The sequence below is a fragment of the Bufo bufo genome, chromosome 1, assembly GCF_905171765.1.
Source record: "Bufo bufo chromosome 1, aBufBuf1.1, whole genome shotgun sequence".
Lineage (NCBI taxonomy): Eukaryota > Metazoa > Chordata > Amphibia > Anura > Bufonidae > Bufo > Bufo bufo.
The window spans coordinates 812,966,010-812,992,088 of NC_053389.1; the positions used below are offsets into that span (position 1 = coordinate 812,966,010).

The 26,079-nt window shown below is 49.2% G+C and overlaps 1 protein-coding gene across 1 annotated transcript in view; it reads right to left on the reverse strand.

Annotated features, from left to right (window-relative positions):
• LOC120986585 (very-long-chain 3-oxoacyl-CoA reductase-B-like) overlaps positions 1-26,079 on the reverse strand; it is a 61,889-nt gene that overhangs the window by 25,201 nt on the left and 10,609 nt on the right. Inside the window, exons 2-6 of the mRNA XM_040415246.1 lie at positions 24,794-24,840; positions 24,643-24,718; positions 24,403-24,513; positions 20,638-20,705; positions 20,005-20,049 (exon numbers count right to left, since the gene is read on the reverse strand). Coding sequence (XP_040271180.1) covers positions 20,005-20,049; positions 20,638-20,705; positions 24,403-24,513; positions 24,643-24,718; positions 24,794-24,840 — 347 coding nt within the window. The remainder of the gene's footprint in view (positions 1-20,004; positions 20,050-20,637; positions 20,706-24,402; positions 24,514-24,642; positions 24,719-24,793; positions 24,841-26,079) is intronic.

A 26,079-nucleotide genomic window follows, 5' to 3' on the forward strand; every position in this document is an offset into this window, starting at 1 on the left:
ATAGCTCCCTTCTGTATCACCCTGCAGGAGGAGGGGCAGACTGATAGCTCCTTCTATATGTATCACTCTGCAGGAGGAGGAGCAGACTCATAGCTCCTTCTATATGTATCACCCTGCAGGAGGAGGGGCAGACTCATAGCTCCTTCTATATGTATCACCCTGCAGGAGGAGGGGCAGACTCATAGCTCCTTCTATATGTATCACCCTGTAGGAGGAGGGGCAGACTCATAGCTCCTTCTATATGTATCACCCTGCAGGAGGAGGGGCAGACTCATAGCTCCTTCTATATGTATCACCCTGCAGGAGGAGGAGCAGACTCATAGCTCCCTTCTATATGTATCACCCTGCAGGAGGAGGAGCAGACTCATAGCTCCTTCTATATGTATCACCCTGCAGGAGGAGGGGCAGACTCATAGCTCCTTCTATATGTATCACCCTGCAGGAGGAGGGGCAGACTCATAGCTCCTTCTATATGTATCACCCTGCAGGAGGAGGGGCAGACTCATAGCTCCTTCTATATGTATCACCCTGCAGGAGGAGGGGCAGACTCATAGCTCCTTCTATATGTATCACCCTGCAGGAGGAGGAGCAGACTCATAGCTCCTTCTATATGTATCACCCTGCAGGAGGAGGAGCAGACTCATAGCTCCTTCTATATGTATCACCCCGCAGGACGAGGGGCAGACTCATAGCTCCTTCTATATGTATCACCCCGCAGGAGGAGGGGCAGACTCATAGCTCCCTTCTATATGTATCACCCTGCACGAGGAGGGGCAGACTCATAGCTCCTTCTATATGTATCACCCTGCAGGAGGAGGAGCAGACTCATAGCTCCTTCTATATGTATCACCCTGCAGGAGGAGGGGCAGACTCATAGCTCCTTCTATATGTATTACCCTGCAGGAGGAGGAGCAGACTCATAGCTCCTTCTATATGTATCACCCTGCAGGAGGAGGGGCAGACTCATAGCTCCTTCTATATGTATTACCCTGCAGGAGGAGGAGCAGACTCATAGCTCCTTCTATATGTATCACCCTGCAGGAGGAGGGGCAGACTCACAGCTCCTTCTATATGTATCACCCTGCAGGAGGAGGGGCAGACTCATAGCTCCTTCTATATGTATCACCCTGTAGGAGGAGGGGCAGACTCATAGCTCCTTCTATATGTATCACCCTGCAGGAGGAGGAGCAGACTCATAGCTCCCTTCTATATGTATCACCCTGCAGGAGGAGGGGCAGACTCATAGCTCCTTCTATATGTATCACCCTGCAGGAGGAGGGGCAGACTCATAGCTCCTTCTATATGTATCACCCTGCAGGAGGAGGAGCAGACTCATAGCACCTTCTATATGTATCACCCTGCAGGAGGAGGAGCAGACTCATAGCTCCTTCTATATGTATCACCCTGCAGGAGGAGGGGCAGACTCATAGCTCCTTCTATATGTATCACCCTGCAGGAGGAGGGGCAGACTCATAGCTCCTTCTATATGTATCACCCTGCAGGAGGAGGAGCAGACTCATAGCTCCTTCTATATATATCACCCTGCAGGAGGAGGAGCAGACTCATAGCTCCTTCTATATGTATCACCCTGCAGGAGGAGGAGCAGACTCATAGCTCCTTCTATATGTATCACCCTGCAGGAGGAGGAGCAGACTCATAGCTCCTTCTATATGTATCACCCTGCAGGAGGAGAGGCAGACTCATAGCTCCTTCTATATGTATCACCCTGCAGGAGGAGGGGCAGACTCATAGCTCCTTCTATATGTATCACCCTGCAGGAGGAGGAGCAGACTCATAGCTCCTTCTATATGTATCACCCTGCAGGAGGAGGGGCAGACTCATAGCTCCTTCTATATGTATCACCCTGCAGGAGGAGGGGCAGACTCATAGCTCCTTCTATATGTATCACCCTGCAGGAGGAGGAGCAGACTCATAGCTCCTTCTATATGTATCACCCTGCAGGAGGAGGAGCAGACTCATAGCTCCTTCTATATGTATCACCCTGCAGGAGGAGGAGCAGACTCATAGCTCCTTCTATATGTATCACCCTGCAGGAGGAGGAGCAGACTCATAGCTCCTTCTATATGTATCACCCTGCAGGAGGAGGAGCAGACTCATAGCTCCTTCTATATGTATCACCCTGCAGGAGGAGGAGCAGACTCATAGCTCCTTCTATATGTATCACCCTGCAGGAGGAGAGGCAGACTCATAGCTCCTTCTATATGTATCACCCTGCAGGAGGAGGGGCAGACTCATAGCTCCTTCTATATGTATCACCCTGCAGGAGGAGGGGCAGACTCATAGCTCCTTCTATATGTATCACCCTGCAGGAGGAGGGGCAGACTCATAGCTCCTTCTATATGTATCACCCTGCAGGAGGAGGGGCAGACTCATAGCTCCTTCTATATGTATCACCCTGCAGGAGGAGGAGCAGACTCATAGCTCCTTCTATATGTATCACCCTGCAGGAGGAGGAGCAGACTCATAGCTCCTTCTATATGTATCACCCTGCAGGAGGAGGAGCAGACTCATAGCTCCTTCTATATGTATCACCCTGCAGGAGGAGGAGCAGACTCATAGCTCCTTCTATATGTATCACCCTGCAGGAGGAGGGGCAGACTCATAGCTCCTTCTATATGTATCACCCTGCAGGAGGAGGGGCAGACTCATAGCTCCTTCTATATGTATCACCCTGCAGGAGGAGGAGCAGACTCATAGCTCCTTCTATATGTATCACCCTGCAGGAGGAGGTGCAGACTCATAGCTCCTTCTATATGTATCACCCTGCAGGAGGAGGAGCAGACTCATAGCTCCTTCTATATGTATCACCCTGCAGGAGGAGGAGCAGACTCATAGCTCCTTCTATATGTATCACCCTGCAGGAGGAGGAGCAGACTCATAGCTCCTTCTATATGTATCACCCTGCAGGAGGAGGGGCAGACTCATAGCTCCCTTCTATATGTATCACCCTGCAGGAGGAGGGGCAGACTCATAGCTCCTTCTATATGTATCACCCTGCAGGAGGAGGGGCAGACTCATAGCTCCTTCTATATGTATCACCCTGTAGGAGGAGGGGCAGACTCATAGCTCCTTCTATATGTATCACCCTGCAGGAGGAGGAGCAGACTCATAGCTCCCTTCTATATGTATCACCCTGCAGGAGGAGGGGCAGACTCATAGCTCCTTCTATATGTATCACCCTGCAGGAGGAGGGGCAGACTCATAGCTCCTTCTATATGTATCACCCTGCAGGAGGAGGAGCAGACTCATAGCACCTTCTATATGTATCACCCTGCAGGAGGAGGAGCAGACTCATAGCTCCTTCTATATGTATCACCCTGCAGGAGGAGGGGCAGACTCATAGCTCCTTCTATATGTATCACCCTGCAGGAGGAGGGGCAGACTCATAGCTCCTTCTATATGTATCACCCTGCAGGAGGAGGAGCAGACTCATAGCTCCTTCTATATGTATCACCCTGCAGGAGGAGGAGCAGACTCATAGCTCCTTCTATATATATCACCCTGCAGGAGGAGGAGCAGACTCATAGCTCCTTCTATATGTATCACCCTGCAGGAGGAGGAGCAGACTCATAGCTCCTTCTATATGTATCACCCTGCAGGAGGAGGAGCAGACTCATAGCTCCTTCTATATGTATCACCCTGCAGGAGGAGAGGCAGACTCATAGCTCCTTCTATATGTATCACCCTGCAGGAGGAGGGGCAGACTCATAGCTCCTTCTATATGTATCACCCTGCAGGAGGAGGAGCAGACTCATAGCTCCTTCTATATGTATCACCCTGCAGGAGGAGGGGCAGACTCATAGCTCCTTCTATATGTATCACCCTGCAGGAGGAGGGGCAGACTCATAGCTCCTTCTATATGTATCACCCTGCAGGAGGAGGAGCAGACTCATAGCTCCTTCTATATGTATCACCCTGCAGGAGGAGGAGCAGACTCATAGCTCCTTCTATATGTATCACCCTGCAGGAGGAGGAGCAGACTCATAGCTCCTTCTATATGTATCACCCTGCAGGAGGAGGAGCAGACTCATAGCTCCTTCTATATGTATCACCCTGCAGGAGGAGGAGCAGACTCATAGCTCCTTCTATATGTATCACCCTGCAGGAGGAGGAGCAGACTCATAGCTCCTTCTATATGTATCACCCTGCAGGAGGAGAGGCAGACTCATAGCTCCTTCTATATGTATCACCCTGCAGGAGGAGGGGCAGACTCATAGCTCCTTCTATATGTATCACCCTGCAGGAGGAGGAGCAGACTCATAGCTCCTTCTATATGTATCACCCTGCAGGAGGAGGGGCAGACTCATAGCTCCTTCTATATGTATCACCCTGCAGGAGGAGGGGCAGACTCATAGCACCTTCTATATGTATCACCCTGCAGGAGGAGGAGCAGACTCATAGCTCCTTCTATATGTATCACCCTGCAGGAGGAGGAGCAGACTCATAGCTCCTTCTATATGTATCACCCTGCAGGAGGAGGAGCAGACTCATAGCTCCTTCTATATGTATCACCCTGCAGGAGGAGGGGCAGACTCATAGCTCCTTCTATATGTATCACCCTGCAGGAGGAGGAGCAGACTCATAGCTCCTTCTATATGTATCACCCTGCAGGAGGAGGGGCAGACTCATAGCTCCTTCTATATGTATCACCCTGCAGGAGGAGGGGCAGACTCATAGCTCCTTCTATATGTATCACCCTGCAGGAGGAGGAGCAGACTCATAGCTCCTTCTATATGTATCACCCTGCAGGAGGAGGTGCAGACTCATAGCTCCTTCTATATGTATCACCCTGCAGGAGGAGGAGCAGACTCATAGCTCCTTCTATATGTATCACCCTGCAGGAGGAGGAGCAGACTCATAGCTCCTTCTATATGTATCACCCTGCAGGAGGAGGAGCAGACTCATAGCTCCTTCTATATGTATCACCCTGCAGGAGGAGGGGCAGACTCATAGCTCCCTTCTATATGTATCACCCTGCAGGAGGAGGGGCAGACTCATAGCTCCTTCTATATGTATCACCCTGCAGGAGGAGGAGCAGACTCATAGCTCCTTCTATATGTATCACCCTGCAGGAGGAGGGGCAGACTCATAGCTCCCTTCTATATGTATCACCCTGCAGGAGGAGGGGCAGACTCATAGCTCCTTCTATATGTATCACCCTGCAGGAGGAGGAGCAGACTCATAGCTCCTTCTATATGTATCACCCTGCAGGAGGAGGGGCAGACTCATAGCTCCTTCTATATGTATCACCCTGCAGGAGGAGGGGCAGACTTATAGCTCCTTCTATATGTATCACCCTGCAGGAGGAGGAGCAGACTCATAGCTCCTTCTATATGTATCACCCTGCAGGAGGAGGTGCAGACTCATAGCTCCTTCTATATGTATCACCCTGCAGGAGGAGGAGCAGACTCATAGCTCCTTCTATATGTATCACCCTGCAGGAGGAGGAGCAGACTCATAGCTCCTTCTATATGTATCACCCTGCAGGAGGAGGAGCAGACTCATAGCTCCTTCTATATGTATCACCCTGCAGGAGGAGGAGCAGACTCATAGCTCCTTCTATATGTATCACCCTGCAGGAGGAGGGGCAGACTCATAGCTCCCTTCTATATGTATCACCCTGCAGGAGGAGGGGCAGACTCATAGCTCCTTCTATATGTATCACCCTGCAGGAGGAGGGGCAGACTCATAACTCCTTCTATATGTATCACCCTGCAGGAGGAGGAGCAGACTCATAGCTCCTTCTATATGTATCACCCTGCAGGAGGAGGAGCAGACTCATAGCTCCTTCTATATGTATCACCCTGCAGGAGGAGGAGCAGACTCATAGCTCCTTCTATATGTATCACCCTGCAGGAGGAGGAGCAGACTCATAGCTCCTTCTATATGTATCACCCTGCAGGAGGAGGAGCAGACTCATAGCTCCTTCTATATGTATCACCCTGCAGGAGGAGGGGCAGACTCATAGCTCCCTTCTATATGTATCACCCTGCAGGAGGAGGGGCAGACTCATAGCTCCTTCTATATGTATCACCCTGCAGGAGGAGGAGCAGACTCATAGCTCCTTCTATATGTATCACCCTGCAGGAGGAGGGGCAGACTCATAGCTCCTTCTATATGTATCACCCTGCAGGAGGAGGGGCAGACTCATAGCTCCTTCTATATGTATCACCCTGCAGGAGGAGGGGCAGACTCATAACTCCTTCTATATGTATCACCCTGCAGGAGGAGGAGCAGACTCATAGCACCTTCTATATGTATCACCCTGCAGGAGGAGGGGCAGACTCATAGCTCCTTCTATATGTATCACCCTGCAGGAGGAGGGGCAGACTCATAGCTCCTTCTATATGTATCACCCTGCAGGAGGAGGGGCAGACTCATAGCTCCTTCTATATGTATCACCCTGCAGGAGGAGGAGCAGACTCATAGCTCCTTCTATATGTATCACCCTGCAGGAGGAGGAGCAGACTCATAGCTCCTTCTATATATATCACCCTGCAGGAGGAGGAGCAGACTCATAGCTCCTTCTATATGTATCACCCTGCAGGAGGAGGAGCAGACTCATAGCTCCTTCTATATGTATCACCCTGCAGGAGGAGGAGCAGACTCATAGCTCCTTCTATATGTATCACCCTGCAGGAGGAGAGGCAGACTCATAGCTCCTTCTATATGTATCACCCTGCAGGAGGAGGGGCAGACTCATAGCTCCTTCTATATGTATCACCCTGCAGGAGGAGGAGCAGACTCATAGCTCCTTCTATATGTATCACCCTGCAGGAGGAGGGGCAGACTCATAGCTCCTTCTATATGTATCACCCTGCAGGAGGAGGAGCAGACTCATAGCTCCTTCTATATGTATCACCCTGCAGGAGGAGGAGCAGACTCATAGCTTCTTCTATATGTATCACCCTGCAGGAGGAGGAGCAGACTCATAGATCCTTCTATATGTATCACCCTGCAGGAGGAGGAGCAGACTCATAGCTCCTTCTATATGTATCACCCTGCAGGAGGAGGAGCAGACTCATAGCTCCTTCTATATGTATCACCCTGCAGGAGGAGGAGCAGACTCATAGCTCCTTCTATATGTATCACCCCGCAGGACGAGGGGCAGACTCATAGCTCCTTCTATATGTATCACCCCGCAGGAGGAGGGGCAGACTCATAGCTCCCTTCTATATGTATCACCCTGCACGAGGAGGGGCAGACTCATAGCTCCTTCTATATGTATCACCCTGCAGGAGGAGGAGCAGACTCATAGCTCCTTCTATATGTATCACCCTGCAGGAGGAGGGGCAGACTCATAGCTCCTTCTATATGTATTACCCTGTAGGAGGAGGAGCAGACTCATAGCTCCTTCTATATGTATCACCCTGCAGGAGGAGGGGCAGACTCATAGCTCCTTCTATATGTATTACCCTGCAGGAGGAGGAGCAGACTCATAGCTCCTTCTATATGTATCACCCTGCAGGAGGAGGGGCAGACTCATAGCTCCTTCTATATGTATCACCCTGCAGGAGGAGGGGCAGACTCACAGCTCCTTCTATATGTATCACCCTGCAGGAGGAGGGGCAGACTCATAGCTCCTTCTATATGTATCACCCTGTAGGAGGAGGGGCAGACTCATAGCTCCTTCTATATGTATCACCCTGCAGGAGGAGGAGCAGACTCATAGCTCCCTTCTATATGTATCACCCTGCAGGAGGAGGGGCAGACTCATAGCTCCTTCTATATGTATCACCCTGTAGGAGGAGGAGCAGACTCATAGCTCCTTCTATATGTATCACCCTGCAGGAGGAGGGGCAGACTCATAGCTCCTTCTATATGTATCACCCTGCAGGAGGAGGGGCAGACTCATAGCTCCTTCTATATGTATCACCCTGCAGGAGGAGGAGCAGACTCATAGCACCTTCTATATGTATCACCCTGCAGGAGGAGGAGCAGACTCATAGCTCCTTCTATATGTATCACCCTGCAGGAGGAGGGGCAGACTCATAGCTCCTTCTATATGTATCACCCTGCAGGAGGAGGGGCAGACTCATAGCTCCTTCTATATGTATCACCCTGCAGGAGGAGGAGCAGACTCATAGCTCCTTCTATATGTATCACCCTGCAGGAGGAGGAGCAGACTCATAGCTCCTTCTATATATATCACCCTGCAGGAGGAGGAGCAGACTCATAGCTCCTTCTATATGTATCACCCTGCAGGAGGAGGAGCAGACTCATAGCTCCTTCTATATGTATCACCCTGCAGGAGGAGGAGCAGACTCATAGCTCCTTCTATATCATTCACCCTGCAGGAGGAGAGGCAGACTCATAGCTCCTTCTATATGTATCACCCTGCAGGAGGAGGGGCAGACTCATAGCTCCTTCTATATGTATCACCCTGCAGGAGGAGGGGCAGACTCATAGCTCCTTCTATATGTATCACCCTGCAGGAGGAGGGGCAGACTCATAGCTCCTTCTATATGTATCACCCTGCAGGAGGAGGGGCAGACTCATAGCTCCTTCTATATGTATCACCCTGCAGGAGGAGGAGCAGACTCATAGCTCCTTCTATATGTATCACCCTGCAGGAGGAGGAGCAGACTCATAGCTCCTTCTATATGTATCACCCTGCAGGAGGAGGAGCAGACTCATAGCTCCTTCTATATGTATCACCCTGCAGGAGGAGGAGCAGACTCATAGCTCCTTCTATATGTATCACCCTGCAGGAGGAGGGGCAGACTCATAGCTCCTTCTATATGTATCACCCTGCAGGAGGAGGGGCAGACTCATAGCTCCTTCTATATGTATCACCCTGCAGGAGGAGGAGCAGACTCATAGCTCCTTCTATATGTATCACCCTGCAGGAGGAGGTGCAGACTCATAGCTCCTTCTATATGTATCACCCTGCAGGAGGAGGAGCAGACTCATAGCTCCTTCTATATGTATCACCCTGCAGGAGGAGGAGCAGACTCATAGCTCCTTCTATATGTATCACCCTGCAGGAGGAGGGGCAGACTCATAGCTCCTTCTATATGTATCACTCTGCAGGAGGAGGGGCAGACTCATAGCTCCTTCTATATGTATCACCCTGCAGGAGGAGGAGCAGACTCATAGCTCCTTCTATATGTATCACCCTGCAGGAGGAGGGGCAGACTCATAGCTCCTTCTATATGTATCACCCTGCAGGAGGAGGACCAGACTCATAGCTCCTTCTATATGTATCACCCTGCAGGAGGAGGAGCAGACTCATAGCTCCTTCTATATGTATCACCCTGCAGAAGGAGGAGCAGACTCATAGCTCCTTCTATATGTATCACCCTGCAGGAGGAGGAGCAGACTCATAGCTCCTTCTATATGTATCACCCTGCAGGAGGAGGAGCAGACTCATAGCTCCTTCTATATGTATCACCCTGCAGGAGGAGGAGCAGACTCATAGCTCCTTCTATATGTATCACCCTGCAGGAGGAGGGGCAGACTCATAGCTCCCTTCTATATGTATCACCCTGCAGGAGGAGGGGCAGACTCATAGCTCCTTCTATATGTATCACCCTGCAGGAGGAGGAGCAGACTCATAGCTCCTTCTATATGTATCACCCTGCAGGAGGAGGAGCAGACTCATAGCTCCTTCTATATGTATCACCCTGCAGGAGGAGGGGCAGACTCATAGCTCCTTCTATATGTATCACCCTGCAGGAGGAGGGGCAGACTCATAGCTCCTTCTATATGTATCACCCTGCAGGAGGAGGGGCAGACTCATAACTCCTTCTATATGTATCACCCTGCAGGAGGAGGAGCAGACTCATAGCACCTTCTATATGTATCACCCTGCAGGAGGAGGGGCAGACTCATAGCTCCTTCTATATGTATCACCCTGCAGGAGGAGGGGCAGACTCATAGCTCCTTCTATATGTATCACCCTGCAGGAGGAGGGGCAGACTCATAGCTCCTTCTATATGTATCACCCTGCAGGAGGAGGAGCAGACTCATAGCTCCTTCTATATGTATCACCCTGCAGGAGGAGGAGCAGACTCATAGCTCCTTCTATATATATCACCCTGCAGGAGGAGGAGCAGACTCATAGCTCCTTCTATATGTATCACCCTGCAGGAGGAGGAGCAGACTCATAGCTCCTTCTATATGTATCACCCTGCAGGAGGAGGAGCAGACTCATAGCTCCTTCTATATGTATCACCCTGCAGGAGGAGAGGCAGACTCATAGCTCCTTCTATATGTATCACCCTGCAGGAGGAGGGGCAGACTCATAGCTCCTTCTATATGTATCACCCTGCAGGAGGAGGAGCAGACTCATAGCTCCTTCTATATGTATCACCCTGCAGGAGGAGGGGCAGACTCATAGCTCCTTCTATATGTATCACCCTGCAGGAGGAGGGGCAGACTCATAGCTCCCTTCTATATGTATCACCCTGCAGGAGGAGGAGCAGACTCATAGCTCCTTCTATATGTATCACCCTGCAGGAGGAGGAGCAGACTCATAGCTCCTTCTATATGTATCACCCTGCAGGAGGAGGGGCAGACTCATAGCTCCTTCTATATGTATCACCCTGCAGGAGGAGGAGCAGACTCATAGCTCCTTCTATATGTATCACCCTGCAGGAGGAGGAGCAGACTCATAGCTCCTTCTATATGTATCACCCTGCAGGAGGAGGGGCAGACTCATAGCTCCTTCTATATGTATCACCCTGCAGGAGGAGGGGCAGACTCATAGCTCCTTCTATATGTATCATCCTGCAGGAGGGGGGGCAGACTCATAGCTTCTTCTATATGTATCACCCTGCAGGAGGAGGAGCAGACTCATAGATCCTTCTATATGTATCACCCTGCAGGAGGAGGAGCAGACTCATAGCTCCTTCTATATGTATCACCCTGCAGGAGGAGGAGCAGACTCATAGCTCCTTCTATATGTATCACCCTGCAGGAGGAGGAGCAGACTCATAGCTCCTTCTATATGTATCACCCTGCAGGAGGAGGGGCAGACTCATAGCTCCTTCTATATGTATCACCCTGCAGGAGGAGGGGCAGACTCATAGCTCCTTCTATATGTGTCACCCTGCAGGAGGAGGAGCAGACTCATAGCTCCTTCTATATCCCTGTAGGAGGAGGGGCAGACTCATAGCTCCTTCTATATGTATCACCCTGCAGGAGGAGGGGCAGACTCATAGCTCCTTCTATATGTATCACCCTGCAGGAGGAGGAGCAGACTCATAGCTCCTTCTATATGTATGACCCTGCAGGAGGAGGGGCAGACTCATAGCTCCTTCTATATGTATCACCCTGCAGGAGGAGGGGCAGACTCATAGCTCCCTTCTATATGTATCACCCTGCAGGAGGAGGAGCAGACTCATAGCTCCCTTCTATATGTATCACCCTGCAGGAGGAGGGGCAGACTCATAGCTCCTTCTATATGTATCACCCTGCAGGAGGAGGGGCAGACTCATAGCTCCTTCTATATGTATCACCCTGCAGGAGGAGGAGCAGACTCATAGCTCCTTCTATATGTATCACCCTGCAGGAGGAGGGGCAGACTCATAGCTCCTTCTATATGTATCACCCTGCAGGAGGAGGAGCAGACTCATAGCTCCATCTATATGTATCACCCTGCAGGAGGAGGGGCAGACTCATAGCTCCTTCTATATCCCTGCAGGAGGAGGGGCAGACTCATAGCTCCTTCTATATGTATCACCCTGCAGGAGGAGGAGCAGACTCATAGCTCCTTCTATATGTATCACCCTGCAGGAGGAGGGGCAGACTCATAGCTCCTTCTATATGTATCACCCTGCAGGAGGAGGAGCAGACTCATAGCTCCATCTATATGTATCACCCTGCAGGAGGAGGGGCAGACTCATAGCTCCTTCTATATGTATCACCCTGCAGGAGGAGGGGCAGACTCATAGCTCCTTCTATATGTATCACCCTGCAGGAGGAGGGGCAGACTCATAGCTCCTTCTATATGTATCACCCTGCAGGAGGAGGGGCAGACTCATAGCTCCTTCTATATGTATCACCCTGCAGGAGGAGGGGCAGACTCATAGCTCCTTCTATATGTATCACCCTGCAGAAGGAGGAGCAGACTCATAGCTCCTTCTATATGTATCACCCTGCAGGAGGAGGAGCAGACTCATAGCTCCTTCTATATGTATCACCCTGCAGGAGGAGGAGCAGACTCATAGCTCCTTCTATATGTATCACCCTGCAGTAGGAGGAGCAGACTCATAGCACCTTCTATATGTATCACCCTGCAGGAGGAGGAGCAGACTCATAGCTCCTTCTATATGTATCACCCTGCAGGAGGAGGGGCAGACTCATAGCTCCTTCTATATGTATCACCCTGCAGGAGGAGGGGCAGACTCATAGCTCCTTCTATATGTATCACCCTGCAGGGGGAGGGGCAGACTCATAGCTCCTTCTATATGTATCACCCTGCAGGAGGAGGAGCAGACTCATAGCTCCTTCTATATGTATCACCCTGCAGGAGGAGGAGCAGACTCATAGCTCCTTCTATATATATCACCCTGCAGGAGGAGGAGCAGACTCATAGCTCCTTCTATATGTATCACCCTGCAGGAGGAGGAGCAGACTCATAGCTCCTTCTATATGTATCACCCTGCAGGAGGAGGGGCAGACTCATAGCTCCTTCTATATGTATCACCCTGCAGGAGGAGGAGCAGACTCATAGCACCTTCTATATGTATCACCCTGCAGGAGGAGGAGCAGACTCATAGCTCCTTCTATATGTATCACCCTGCAGGAGGAGGGGCAGACTCATAGCTCCTTCTATATGTATCACCCTGCAGGAGGAGGGGCAGACTCATAGCTCCTTCTATATGTATCACCCTGCAGGAGGAGGGGCAGACTCATAGCTCCTTCTATATGTATCACCCTGCAGGAGGAGGGGCAGACTCATAGCTCCTTCTATATGTATCACCCTGCAGGAGGAGGAGCAGACTCATAGCTCCTTCTATATGTATCACCCTGCAGGAGGAGGAGCAGACTCATAGCTCCTTCTATATGTATCACCCTGTAGGAGGAGGGGCAGACTCATAGCTCCTTCTATATGTATCACCCTGCAGGAGGAGGGGCAGACTCATAGCTCCTTCTATATGTATCACCCTGCAGGAGGAGGAGCAGACTCATAGCTCCTTCTATATGTATCACCCTGCAGGAGGAGGAGCAGACTCATAGCTCCTTCTATATATATCACCCTGCAGGAGGAGGAGCAGACTCATAGCTCCTTCTATATGTATCACCCTGCAGGAGGAGGAGCAGACTCATAGCTCCTTCTATATGTATCACCCTGCAGGAGGAGGAGCAGACTCATAGCTCCTTCTATATGTATCACCCTGCAGGAGGAGAGGCAGACTCATAGCTCCTTCTATATGTATCACCCTGCAGGAGGAGGAGCAGACTCATAGCTCCTTCTATATGTATCACCCTGCAGGAGGAGGGGCAGACTCATAGCTCCTTCTATATGTATCACCCTACAGGAGGAGGGGCAGACTCATAGCTCCTTCTATATGTATCACCCTGCAGGAGGAGGGGCAGACTCATAGCTCCTTCTATATGTATCACCCTGCAGGAGGAGGGGCAGACTCATAGCTCCTTCTATATGTATCACCCTGCAGGAGGAGGGGCAGACTCATAGCTCCTTCTATATGTATCACCCTGCAGGAGGAGGAGCAGACTCATAGCTCCTTCTATATGTATCACCCTGCAGGAGGAGGGGCAGACTCATAGCTCCCTTCTATATGTATCACCCTGCAGGAGGAGGGGCAGACTCATAGCTCCTTCTATATGTATCACCCTGCAGGAGGAGGAGCAGACTCATAGCTCCTTCTATATGTATCACCCTGCAGGAGGAGGGGCAGACTCATAGCTCCTTCTATATGTATCACCCTGCAGGAGGAGGAGCAGACTCATAGCTCCTTCTATATGTATGACCCTGCAGGAGGAGGGGCAGACTCATAGCTCCCTTCTATATGTATCACCCTGCAGGAGGAGGAGCAGACTCATAGCTCCCTTCTATATGTATCACCCTGCAGGAGGAGGGGCAGACTCATAGCTCCTTCTATATGTATCACCCTGCAGGAGGAGGGGCAGACTCATAGCTCCTTCTATATGTATCACCCTGCAGGAGGAGGAGCAGACTCATAGCTCCTTCTATATGTATCACCCTGCAGGAGGAGGGGCAGACTCATAGCTCCTTCTATATGTATCACCCTGCAGGAGGAGGAGCAGACTCATAGCTCCTTCTATATGTATCACCCTGCAGGAGGAGGGGCAGACTCATAGCTCCTTCTATATGTATCACCCTGCAGGAGGAGGGGCAGACTCATAGCTCCTTCTATATGTATCACCCTGCAGGAGGAGGGGCAGACTCATAGCTCCTTCTATATGTGTCACCCTGCAGGAGGAGGAGCAGACTCATAGCTCCTTCTATATGTATCACCCTGCAGGAGGAGGAGCAGACTCATAGCTCCTTCTATATGTATCACCCTGCAGGAGGAGGAGCAGACTCATAGCACCTTCTATATGTATCACCCTGCAGGAGGAGGAGCAGACTCATAGCTCCTTCTATATGTATCACCCTGCAGGAGGAGGGGCAGACTCATAGCTCCTTCTATATGTATCACCCTGCAGGAGGAGGGGCAGACTCATAGCTCCTTCTATATGTATCACCCTGCAGGGGGAGGGGCAGACTCATAGCTCCTTCTATATGTATCACCCTGCAGGAGGAGGAGCAGACTCATAGCTCCTTCTATATGTATCACCCTGCAGGAGGAGGAGCAGACTCATAGCTCCTTCTATATGTATCACCCTGCAGGAGGAGGGGCAGACTCATAGCTCCTTCTATATGTATCACCCTGCAGGAGGAGGGGCAGACTCATAGCTCCTTCTATATGTATCACCCTGCAGGAGGAGGAGCAGACTCATAGCTCCTTCTATATGTATCACCCTGCAGGAGGAGGGGCAGACTCATAGCTCCTTCTATATGTATCACCCTGCAGGAGGAGGGGCAGACTCATAGCTCCTTCTATATATATCACCCTGCAGGAGGAGGAGCAGACTCATAGCTCCTTCTATATGTATCACCCTGCAGGAGGAGGAGCAGACTCATAGCTCCTTCTATATGTATCACCCTGCAGGAGGAGGAGCAGACTCATAGCTCCTTCTATATGTATCACCCTGCAGGAGGAGAGGCAGACTCATAGCTCCTTCTATATGTATCACCCTGCAGGAGGAGGGGCAGACTCATAGCTCCTTCTATATGTATCACCCTGCAGGAGGAGGAGCAGACTCATAGCTCCTTCTATATGTATCACCCTGCAGGAGGAGGGGCAGACTCATAGCTCCTTCTATATGTATCACCCTGCAGGAGGAGGGGCAGACTCATAGCTCCTTCTATATGTATCACCCTGCAGGAGGAGGGGCAGACTCATAGCTCCTTCTATATGTGTCACCCTGCAGGAGGAGGAGCAGACTCATAGCTCCTTCTATATGTATCACCCTGCAGGAGGAGGAGCAGACTCATAGCTCCTTCTATATGTATCACCCTGCAGGAGGAGGAGCAGACTCATAGCACCTTCTATATGTATCACCCTGCAGGAGGAGGAGCAGACTCATAGCTCCTTCTATATGTATCACCCTGCAGGAGGAGGGGCAGACTCATAGCTCCTTCTATATGTATCACCCTGCAGGAGGAGGGGCAGACTCATAGCTCCTTCTATATGTATCACCCTGCAGGGGGAGGGGCAGACTCATAGCTCCTTCTATATGTATCACCCTGCAGGAGGAGGAGCAGACTCATAGCTCCTTCTATATGTATCACCCTGCAGGAGGAGGAGCAGACTCATAGCTCCTTCTATATGTATCACCCTGCAGGAGGAGGGGCAGACTCATAGCTCCTTCTATATGTATCACCCTGCAGGAGGAGGGGCAGACTCATAGCTCCTTCTATATGTATCACCCTGCAGGAGGAGGAGCAGACTCATAGCTCCTTCTATATGTATCACCCTGCAGGAGGAGGAGCAGACTCATAGCTCCTTCTATATGTATCACCCTGCAGGAGGAGGGGCAGACTCATAGCTCCTTCTATATGTATCACCCTGCAGGAGGAGGAGCAGACTCATAGCTCCTTCTATATGTATCACCCTGCAGGAGGAGGGGCAGACTCATAGCTCCTTCTATATGTATCACCCTGCAGGAGGAGGGGCAGACTCATAGCTCCTTCTATATGTATCACCCTGCAGGAGGAGGGGCAGACTCATAGCTCCTTCTATATATATCACCCTGCAGGAGGAGGAGCAGACTCATAGCTCCTTCTATATGTATCACCCTGCAGGAGGAGGAGCAGACTCATAGCTCCTTCTATATGTATCACCCTGCAGGAGGAGGAGCAGACTCATAGCTCCTTCTATATGTATCACCCTGCAGGAGGAGAGGCAGACTCATAGCTCCTTCTATATGTATCACCCTGCAGGAGGAGGGGCAGACTCATAGCTCCTTCTATATGTATCACCCTGCAGGAGGAGGAGCAGACTCATAGCTCCTTCTATATGTATCACCCTGCAGGAGGAGGGGCAGACTCATAGCTCCTTCTATATGTATCACCCTGCAGGAGGAGGGGCAGACTCATAGCTCCTTCTATATGTATCACCCTGCAGGAGGAGGGGCAGACTCATAGCTCCTTCTATATGTATCACTCTGCAGGAGGAGGAGCAGACTCATAGCTCCTTCTATATGTATCACCCTGCAGGAGGAGGAGCAGACTCATAGCTCCTTCTATATGTATCACCCTGCAGGAGGAGGAGCAGACTCATAGCTCCTTCTATATGTATCACCCTGCAGGAGGAGGGGCAGACTCATAGCTCCCTTCTATATGTATCACCCTGCAGGAGGAGGGGCAGACTCATAGCTCCTTCTATATGTATCACCCTGCAGGAGGAGGGGCAGACTCATAGCTCCTTCTATATGTATCACCCTGCAGGAGGAGGAGCAGACTCATAGCTCCTTCTATATGTATCACCCTGCAGGAGGAGGGGCAGACTCATAGCACCTTCTATATGTATCACCCTGCAGGAGGAGGAGCAGACTCATAGCTCCTTCTATATGTATCACCCTGCAGGAGGAGGGGCAGACTCATAGCTCCTTCTATATGTATCACCCTGCAGGAGGAGGAGCAGACTCATAGCTCCTTCTATATGTATCACCCTGCAGGAGGAGGGGCAGACTCATAGCTCCTTCTATATGTATCACCCTGCAGGAGGAGGGGCAGACTCATAGCTCCTTCTATATGTATCACCCTGCAGGAGGAGGAGCAGACTCATAGCTCCTTCTATATGTATCACCCTGCAGGAGGAGGGGCAGACTCATAGCACCTTCTATATGTATCACCCTGCAGGAGGAGGAGCAGACTCATAGCTCCTTCTATATGTATCACCCTGCAGGAGGAGGGGCAGACTCATAGCTCCTTCTATATGTATCACCCTGCAGGAGGAGGGGCAGACTCATAGCTCCTTCTATATGTATCACCCTGCAGGAGGAGGGGCAGACTCATAGCTCCTTCTATATGTATCACCCTGCAGGAGGAGGAGCAGACTCATAGCTCCTTCTATATGTATCACCCTGCAGGAGGAGGAGCAGACTCATAGCTCCTTCTATATGTATCACCCTGTAGGAGGAGGGGCAGACTCATAGCTCCTTCTATATGTATCACCCTGCAGGAGGAGGGGCAGACTCATAGCTCCTTCTATATGTATCACCCTGCAGGAGGAGGAGCAGACTCATAGCTCCTTCTATATGTATCACCCTGCAGGAGGAGGAGCAGACTCATAGCTCCTTCTATATGTATCACCCTGCAGGAGGAGGGGCAGACTCATAGCTCCTTCTATATGTATCACCCTGCAGGAGGAGGAGCAGACTCATAGCTCCTTCTATATGTATCACCCTGCAGGAGGAGGAGCAGACTCATAGCTCCTTCTATATGTATCACCCTGCAGGAGGAGGAGCAGACTCATAGCTCCTTCTATATGTATCACCCTGCAGGAGGAGGAGCAGACTCATAGCTCCTTCTATATGTATCACCCTGCAGGAGGAGGAGCAGACTCATAGCTCCTTCTATATGTATCACCCTGCAGGAGGAGGAGCAGACTCATAGCTCCTTCTATATGTATCACCCTACAGGAGGAGGAGCAGACTCATAGCTCCTTCTATATGTATCACCCTGCAGGAGGAGGGGCAGACTCATAGCTCCTTCTATATGTATCACCCTGCAGGAGGAGGGGCAGACTCATAGCTCCTTCTATATGTATCACCCTGCAGGAGGAGGGGCAGACTCATAGCTCCTTCTATATGTATCACCCTGCAGGAGGAGGAGCAGACTCATAGCTCCTTCTATATGTATCACCCTGCAGGAGGAGAGGCAGACTCATAGCTCCTTCTATATGTATCACCCTACAGGAGGAGGGGCAGACTCATAGCTCCTTCTATATGTATCACCCTGCAGGAGGAGGAGCAGACTCATAGCTCCTTCTATATGTATCACCCTGCAGGAGGAGGAGCAGACTCATAGCTCCTTCTATATGTATCACCCTGCAGGAGGAGGGGCAGACTCATAGCTCCTTCTATATGTATCACCCTACAGGAGGAGGGGCAGACTCATAGCTCCTTCTATATGTATCACCCTGCAGGAGGAGGGGCAGACTCATAGCTCCTTCTATATGTATCACCCTGCAGGAGGAGGAGCAGACTCATAGCTCCTTCTATATGTATCACCCTGCAGGAGGAGAGGCAGACTCATAGCTCCTTCTATATGTATCACCCTACAGGAGGAGGGGCAGACTCATAGCTCCTTCTATATGTATCACCCTGCAGGAGGAGGAGCAGACTCATAGCTCCTTCTATATGTATCACCCTGCAGGAGGAGGAGCAGACTCATAGCTCCTTCTATATGTATCACCCTGCAGGAGGAGGGGCAGACTCATAGCTCCTTCTATATGTATCACCCTACAGGAGGAGGGGCAGACTCATAGCTCCTTCTATATGTATCACCCTGCAGGAGGAGGGGCAGACTCATAGCTCCTTCTATATGTATCACCCTGCAGGAGGAGGGGCAGACTCATAGCTCCTTCTATATGTATCACCCTGCAGGAGGAGGGGCAGACTCATAGCTCCTTCTATATGTATCACCCTGCAGGAGGAGGAGCAGACTCATAGCTCCTTCTATATGTATCACCCTGCAGGAGGAGGAGCAGACTCATAGCTCCTTCTATATGTATCACCCTGCAGGAGGAGGGGCAGACTCATAGCTCCTTCTATATGTATCACCCTGCAGGAGGAGGAGCAGACTCATAGCTCCTTCTATATGTATCACCCTGCAGGAGGAGGAGCAGACTCATAGCTCCCTTCTATATGTATCACCCTGCAGGAGGAGGAGCAGACTCATAGCTCCTTCTATATGTATCACCCTGCAGGAGGAGGGGCAGACTCATAGCTCCCTTCTATATGTATCACCCTGCAGGAGGAGGGGCAGACTCATAGCTCCTTCTATATATATCACCCTACAGGAGGAGGGGCAGACTCATAGCTCCTTCTATATGTATCACCCTGCAGGAGGAGGAGCAGACTCATAGCTCCTTCTATATGTATCACCCTGCAGGAGGAGGAGCAGACTCATAGCTCCCTTCTATATGTATCACCCTGCAGGAGGAGGAGCAGACTCATAGCTCCTTCTATATGTATCACCCTGCAGGAGGAGGGGCAGACTCATAGCTCCTTCTATATGTATCACCCTGCAGGAGGAGGGGCAGACTCATAGCTCCTTCTATATATATCACCCTGCAGGAGGAGGGGCAGACTCATAGCTCCTTCTATATGTATCACCCTGCAGGAGGAGGGGCAGACTCATAGCTCCTTCTATATGTATCACCCTGCAGGAGGAGTTGAAAAGTCTTGACCTATAGTACTTCTAGTAATGATACTTACTTGCACCATTGATAGTATATTGCAGTTTATGACGTCACTAATTTTCTGGAAATAAAAGCAAATGGAAAATATAAATGTATATGTATAGAATTATGCACCAGCAGAATAGTGAGTGCAGCTCTGGAGTATAATACAGGATGTAACTCAGGATCAGTACAGGATATTTAACCATGTGCCATCAGTCACAGCCTGTTTTCACCTTCACCAATGACGTATTATCATGACCATAGAAAAAGAAAAGAAAGAAAAAAGGTGTAGCAGCACAACGACAAGCGGTATACCGTTCCTTTATGTGGTGGTTCCACCCTTGTCTTCAGTATCCAAAGGTCTATTCACCAATGCAGTGCGACGCTTCGAACTGTGTGGTCTTTCTCAAGCAACTTACAATGTGAACATAGTCAAATACATATACCTTTCCTGAAGGTCACATGACCTAAATGAATATGCTAATTACTAATTACATATGCTAAGCATGTACCAACCTCTCTGTGTGATCCCATCAACGGAATATACTTATCACCCAGTTCAAATATTATACAATAACCCTTCATCGTACATAATGTAATACAAAGAATATTGTATAATACATTCTCTATGTCAGAAAGAGCAGTAATCCTCTATTGTTGAGCTCACCTTGTTAATATAAAAGACCTCGTAGAATCTTGTTCTTGTGTGGTGGTAAGCCATCCCGACGTTATTGACTGTAACCAGAGAGAACACTGGTGAGACGTCACCTGCGGCCGTCAGGGCTGTCACATATACCTAGCCATGTTTTAGCTTGTAAGTGGTACTACACATGGCTCCCCACTCATGGATGGTGATAGAGACAGGTCTGACAGAAACATTGGCTTTTATTGACCACACTTGAGGTTACAAGCTTGGTGGTCAGAAACCTTCTACAAGGGGTTTAGTGGTGAGAGTCTCACATGAGGCCTTCAGGGCCCAGCCATTTATCATCTCACAAATACATACTCTCCATTTAAGGGTACTTTTACACTAGCGTTAGAAGAATCAGGAACACTTGGTACCGGATCCGACATTAATACATTATAAATGGAAATTAATGCAAGTGTTTTCCGGAATTTTGGCCGGAGAAAATACTGCAGCATGCTACGGTATTTTCTCCGGCCAAATTCCATAACTGAAGACATCCTGATGCATACTGAACGGATTGCTTTCCATTCAGAATGCATTGGGACAAAACTGAAGCGTTTCTTTCCGGTATTGAGCCCCTACGATGGAACTCTACACCGGAAAACTTTGACACTAGTGTGAAAGTACCCTAACTCAAGGGCCTGGATCTTTTGAACATATGAGCCAAGAAGGTCCTGAACACATATAATCCAATACCAGTAGCCCAACTGTAGTACCCCAGAGAGGGCACTACCATTCCTACACCCTGCTAACTGTCTCTTATGGCTAGCCAATAGTGTTGAGTAAACTTGGGATTTGCAAGTTCAACGTTCGGGTTATCTAAGAATTCTGTAATGGATTCCGTTACCATGGACCATATCGGAATTCTATGATGGCATGCACCATGAAAGCCTATCATAGACTTCTATTATGACAGAATGCAATACAGAATGCCTCTGATAGGCTTCCGTGGTGCATGCCATCATAGAATTCCGTTATGGTCCATGGTAATGGAATCCATTATGGAATTCTTAGATAACCCGAAGGCTGAACTTGCAAATCACAAGTTTGCTCAATACTACTAGCCAATAATGTCATCTGTGTATTTATTCCAGGTCCTCTTACACTGTGCCTTAAAAGTCTTGTTATGTAACAGTTATTTATTATATTTCATGCAATGTGCCTGGTTGACCAGTAGGTGGCAGTGTATCTGGCAGAGAGAGATTTTTAGATAGACTGTAACTTACCATTATATTCTCCACCTTTTTGGGCAGAACTGGGCTAGTTCTGTTTTCTACCAAAGGGAGGTGTTGCAGGAAGCTGTAGTCAGTCTATAGTCCAGGGATGGCCAACCTTAGGCTCTCCAGATGTTGCAAAACTACAACTCCCAGCATGCCCAGACTACCTACAGCTATCAGCTTACAGCAGGGCATGGTGGGAGCTGTAGTTTTGCAGCAGCTGGAGAGCCGCAGGCTGGCCATCCCTGCTATAGTCAGCCGATAATTGAGAGTTGGAGAAAAGAAACATGGTGCAGTAGGAGTCTTCCAAGGGAAGCAGCTCATAGAGCACCTTGACTCCTTACAGTTTACGGACAGAGTATTATGAGGGGTCAACAGTCAAAGGCAGCTCCCTCAAGGGTACCAGAACTGTCTTAGAGTCCAACTACCAGACCGAAGTCCAACTAGCAGGCAGAGTCTAGCATAGCAGAGAAAGAAAAAGGAAGGTATCCAAGTTTGCCTGCCAGTTTACCCCAAAACCTACTGAAGCCAAGAGAAAGACCAAATATTGTCTGGATGCAAGTTTTTTTTTCAAGTAAAGCTGTTGAACTTTTACCAAGTCTGGACTCTTTATCCACCAACTATCATCCTCCCCTTTATTGCTGCGGAGACTAACCCTGGAGAGCGACGGTATCCAGGTAGGAGCACCGTGACACACATTGGGCATTTTTATGCATTGCTTATATGCATTTGATTACTTAGCGTCTCACAGAGGCTTAAAGACACATTACATTTCATGGCACTTGTAAGTGCAGGGAGATATAATGGCATGCAATAAGCATAACAGTGCAAAGCAGTAAGTCACAGAACAGGTCGACGTAGGTGATATTGGCACAAATACCGGGCCAAACCTGAAAGGGATGCAACCTTTCTTGCAATAGGCTGTTTTCAGTCCTCTTACATAAGTTCTGGTCTGATTTCCAGAGTTGCAAGCTGAAAACATGTGGCAGCTTGGATGTAGTAGCACAATTTTGCCACTAGATGGTACTGCCCCACCACCAATGGAAGTCTGGTAGTGGGGTAAACATGGAGCATGCCACATGGTGGACCTGCATCAGTGAAAGGCAAGCTGCAGAAGAACGTCAGGAAGGGTTCACTGAAGAATGGGCCGCATAGCAGGCCCAGCAGTTTAGTCTGTAAAAGTAATCCCTAAGAAAGGGCTATGAAGAGAGGATCTGAGCAGCTGCTTGAGCTGTGGCATGACAGAAGGAGTCTTCTTCCTTGCAGACATGCCACCAAATAAGACAATACAGTTGCAGATGTTGACTGCTGAGACAACAACCAGGTGCGTTATAGGTGACCAAAGGTCTTCTGAGAATTGAAGCAGTAGCCTTAGTTCTGCTGCGCCAAAGGGAAACCAATGTCAGTCCCGAGAAAAACTGGAACAGCAGAACGAGTAATACCCCAAGTAAGTACGGTATAACAACTTAGAGGAGACTGCCGAGTTTGAGGCCTACAGGCTGTAACATTGACCCTGGATCCAGAAGGTGCAACTTGCATCTTATGGAATGTCAATAGTTGAAGACAGTCCCTCTTCTAATAGGCTTTTTTTTTGCCTCTTTACTACAGATGTGTAACCACTAAGTGTATTTGCCCTTACTGCAACCAGTAAGCGTGCTGTGCATTTAATAGACTGTGACAATCAAGAGCTATACCCTCATTCTGAGGGCCATAACCACTTAGAGTATGGACTGTAGATATGTTTGTGATGCAATGTTTGATATGTACCATGCCCTCCTGTGGAGTGACCATAAGGTCTGCGCCATGCAAAAAAAAAAACTAAAAGGTTTGCCTCCTCCATCCCCACACACTGGATAGACGGATGGAACATGCTGCTAACTTAAAGAGCTTGCATATTCATGACCTGTCCCCAGGATAGGTCAGCGGTTTCAGATTAGTGGGGGTCTGACACCCCGCACCCACACCGATCAGCTGTTTTCAGCATTAGCTGGCATTGGCAACTTTACAGTGACGCAGGAGCACAGGGTTCTGTCCACTGTGTAGTGGTCATGCCTGATACTGCAAGCGAGTGAGAGTGGACCTGCAGTACACCGACACTGGACCTACACTGCTCTTAAATTGATGACCTATCCTGGGGATAGGCCTTCAATATCTAAGTCCTGAAAAACCCCTTTAATAGGACTTCCTGAACAAAGATACTTAAAACTTAGTAAGGAATATTAAGCCATTGCTAAGCCTCGAGGATGTGGGTTGAACCAAAGGTGGAGATGATGAGGGATAATATTGAAGCTGTCCAGGACTCGAGTGGTCACAGATCACCTAAAGGTAGTTCAGCAAGTGAGAACATTCACTTAAGACCAACGTTCATGATGACCCCATAATAAGAGACCAGACAAAAGTGGGCCTACAAATCAAGACTTAACACTGTAAAAGGAACCTCTAGATGGTTCCTCAGTGCTGTGGGATAAAGATTTGTGGACGTCAGGAGTGGAGCTGTAAGGAACACCAGTTGCACATCTTGACCTACCTAAAACACAGATTACCAGGTTCCTCAGTTCCTGTTCCACTTTTGCATAGATGTCAAGCCCTTCTGTGAAGTCTACCTGGATGATTTTGGTTCTTCGTTTGCTCTCTTTTTCTGTGGATATAAGATACATATGAAGATCAGGTCTTTTTTCTTGATATTTGATGTCTTGAGTAAACATTCATCTTGTATCTAATGCAATTGTTTACTTGGTATCATGGATAAGAACTTCTTGCCCCTTACCTATCTCCTCTGCAACTTTTTCCAGCTTCTCTACATTCCGACCGATGAGGACGACATCGAGGCCTCTCCTGGCCAACTACACAGAAGACATTGAAGTATGAGACAGGTATAAGAGATAGATAAATAGACTGATAGACCACAGGCTACTGACCTCCTTTGCGTAAGCCTTCCCGATTCCATCTGTCGCTCCAGTTACCACTGTGGAAAGAATAAACAGACCATAGTTATATGGAACATACTTTGTTTCAGTTCCCTATCATTTTCAGGGTCTCTGCTTTGTGTCATTGAAGCCAAACATTCATTGACCTCCTAGACCATATCACACACATGGACACCATAGACCATTGTTAGATCATTGTTGGAGGGTCCCACCAGTCAGATCATGAGTGTCACACTCTTGCCCTCAGTTGACTTCCGGCTGATATTACTGTAAAAGTGCACAGACTCGATCTTCTTGATTTAGAAGCCCAGAAGCTTCTAGAGAACCAATACCCTGTGGAGATCATACTGCTGAAATAAGCTGAAGAGGCTGCTCTTGTTCAGACAAGACATAAGACAGGGCGGGTCTTAGGGGACTTTGTGTAAGACGATGATCAGGAGCGAACGTTTATAGGAATATATGCTCATCCAGTCATTGCCTCGAGCAAACGCTTGTTTGTAGACTGAGCTGGATCTATGATGTGGTGTTAAAAATACACATACCTTGGCATGATGGGAGTTAATAAGGAATAATAAGGAATATTATGGGGCGCTCTCTAACCCACAGTGTTAATAGGGACTAAATGGGGAACTCTCTGACAAGTATTTAATAGGGACATGGTGGGTCTCTCTCTGACCTGCACTGTTAATAGGGACATTGTGGTAAACTCTTTGACCAGCACTGTTTATGGGGACATAATGGGGCACTCCCATATTCACACTGTCAATAAGGAAATAATAGGGCACGCTATGAACCACAGTGTTTATAGAGACATAATGGGGCTCTCTTACTCGCACTGTTAATAGGGACATAATGAGGCACTCTGACCCCCACTGTTAATAGGAACATAGCATACTGTCTGACCCCTAGTGTTAACATGGAGCACTCTCTGACCTGCACTGCTAATACAAACATAATGGAGCGCTCTCTGACACCGCAATGTTAATAAAGACACAATGGGGCACTCTGACCTGCACTGTTAATATGGACATCAAGGGGCACTCTTTGACTCGTAGGAGTTAATAGGGAGCACTTACTGACCCTTACTGTTAATAGCGACATAATGAGGGACTCTTTGGCCCTAAGGATATAATGGGGCACTCTCTTACCCGTAGTATAATGTGGGCATTCTATTTCCAGCATTATTAATGGGGACAAATTGGAGGTCTTTCTGACTTGCAGCTTTAATAGGGACATAACGGGGGACTCTCTGAACTGCGTTGTTAATAGGGATATAA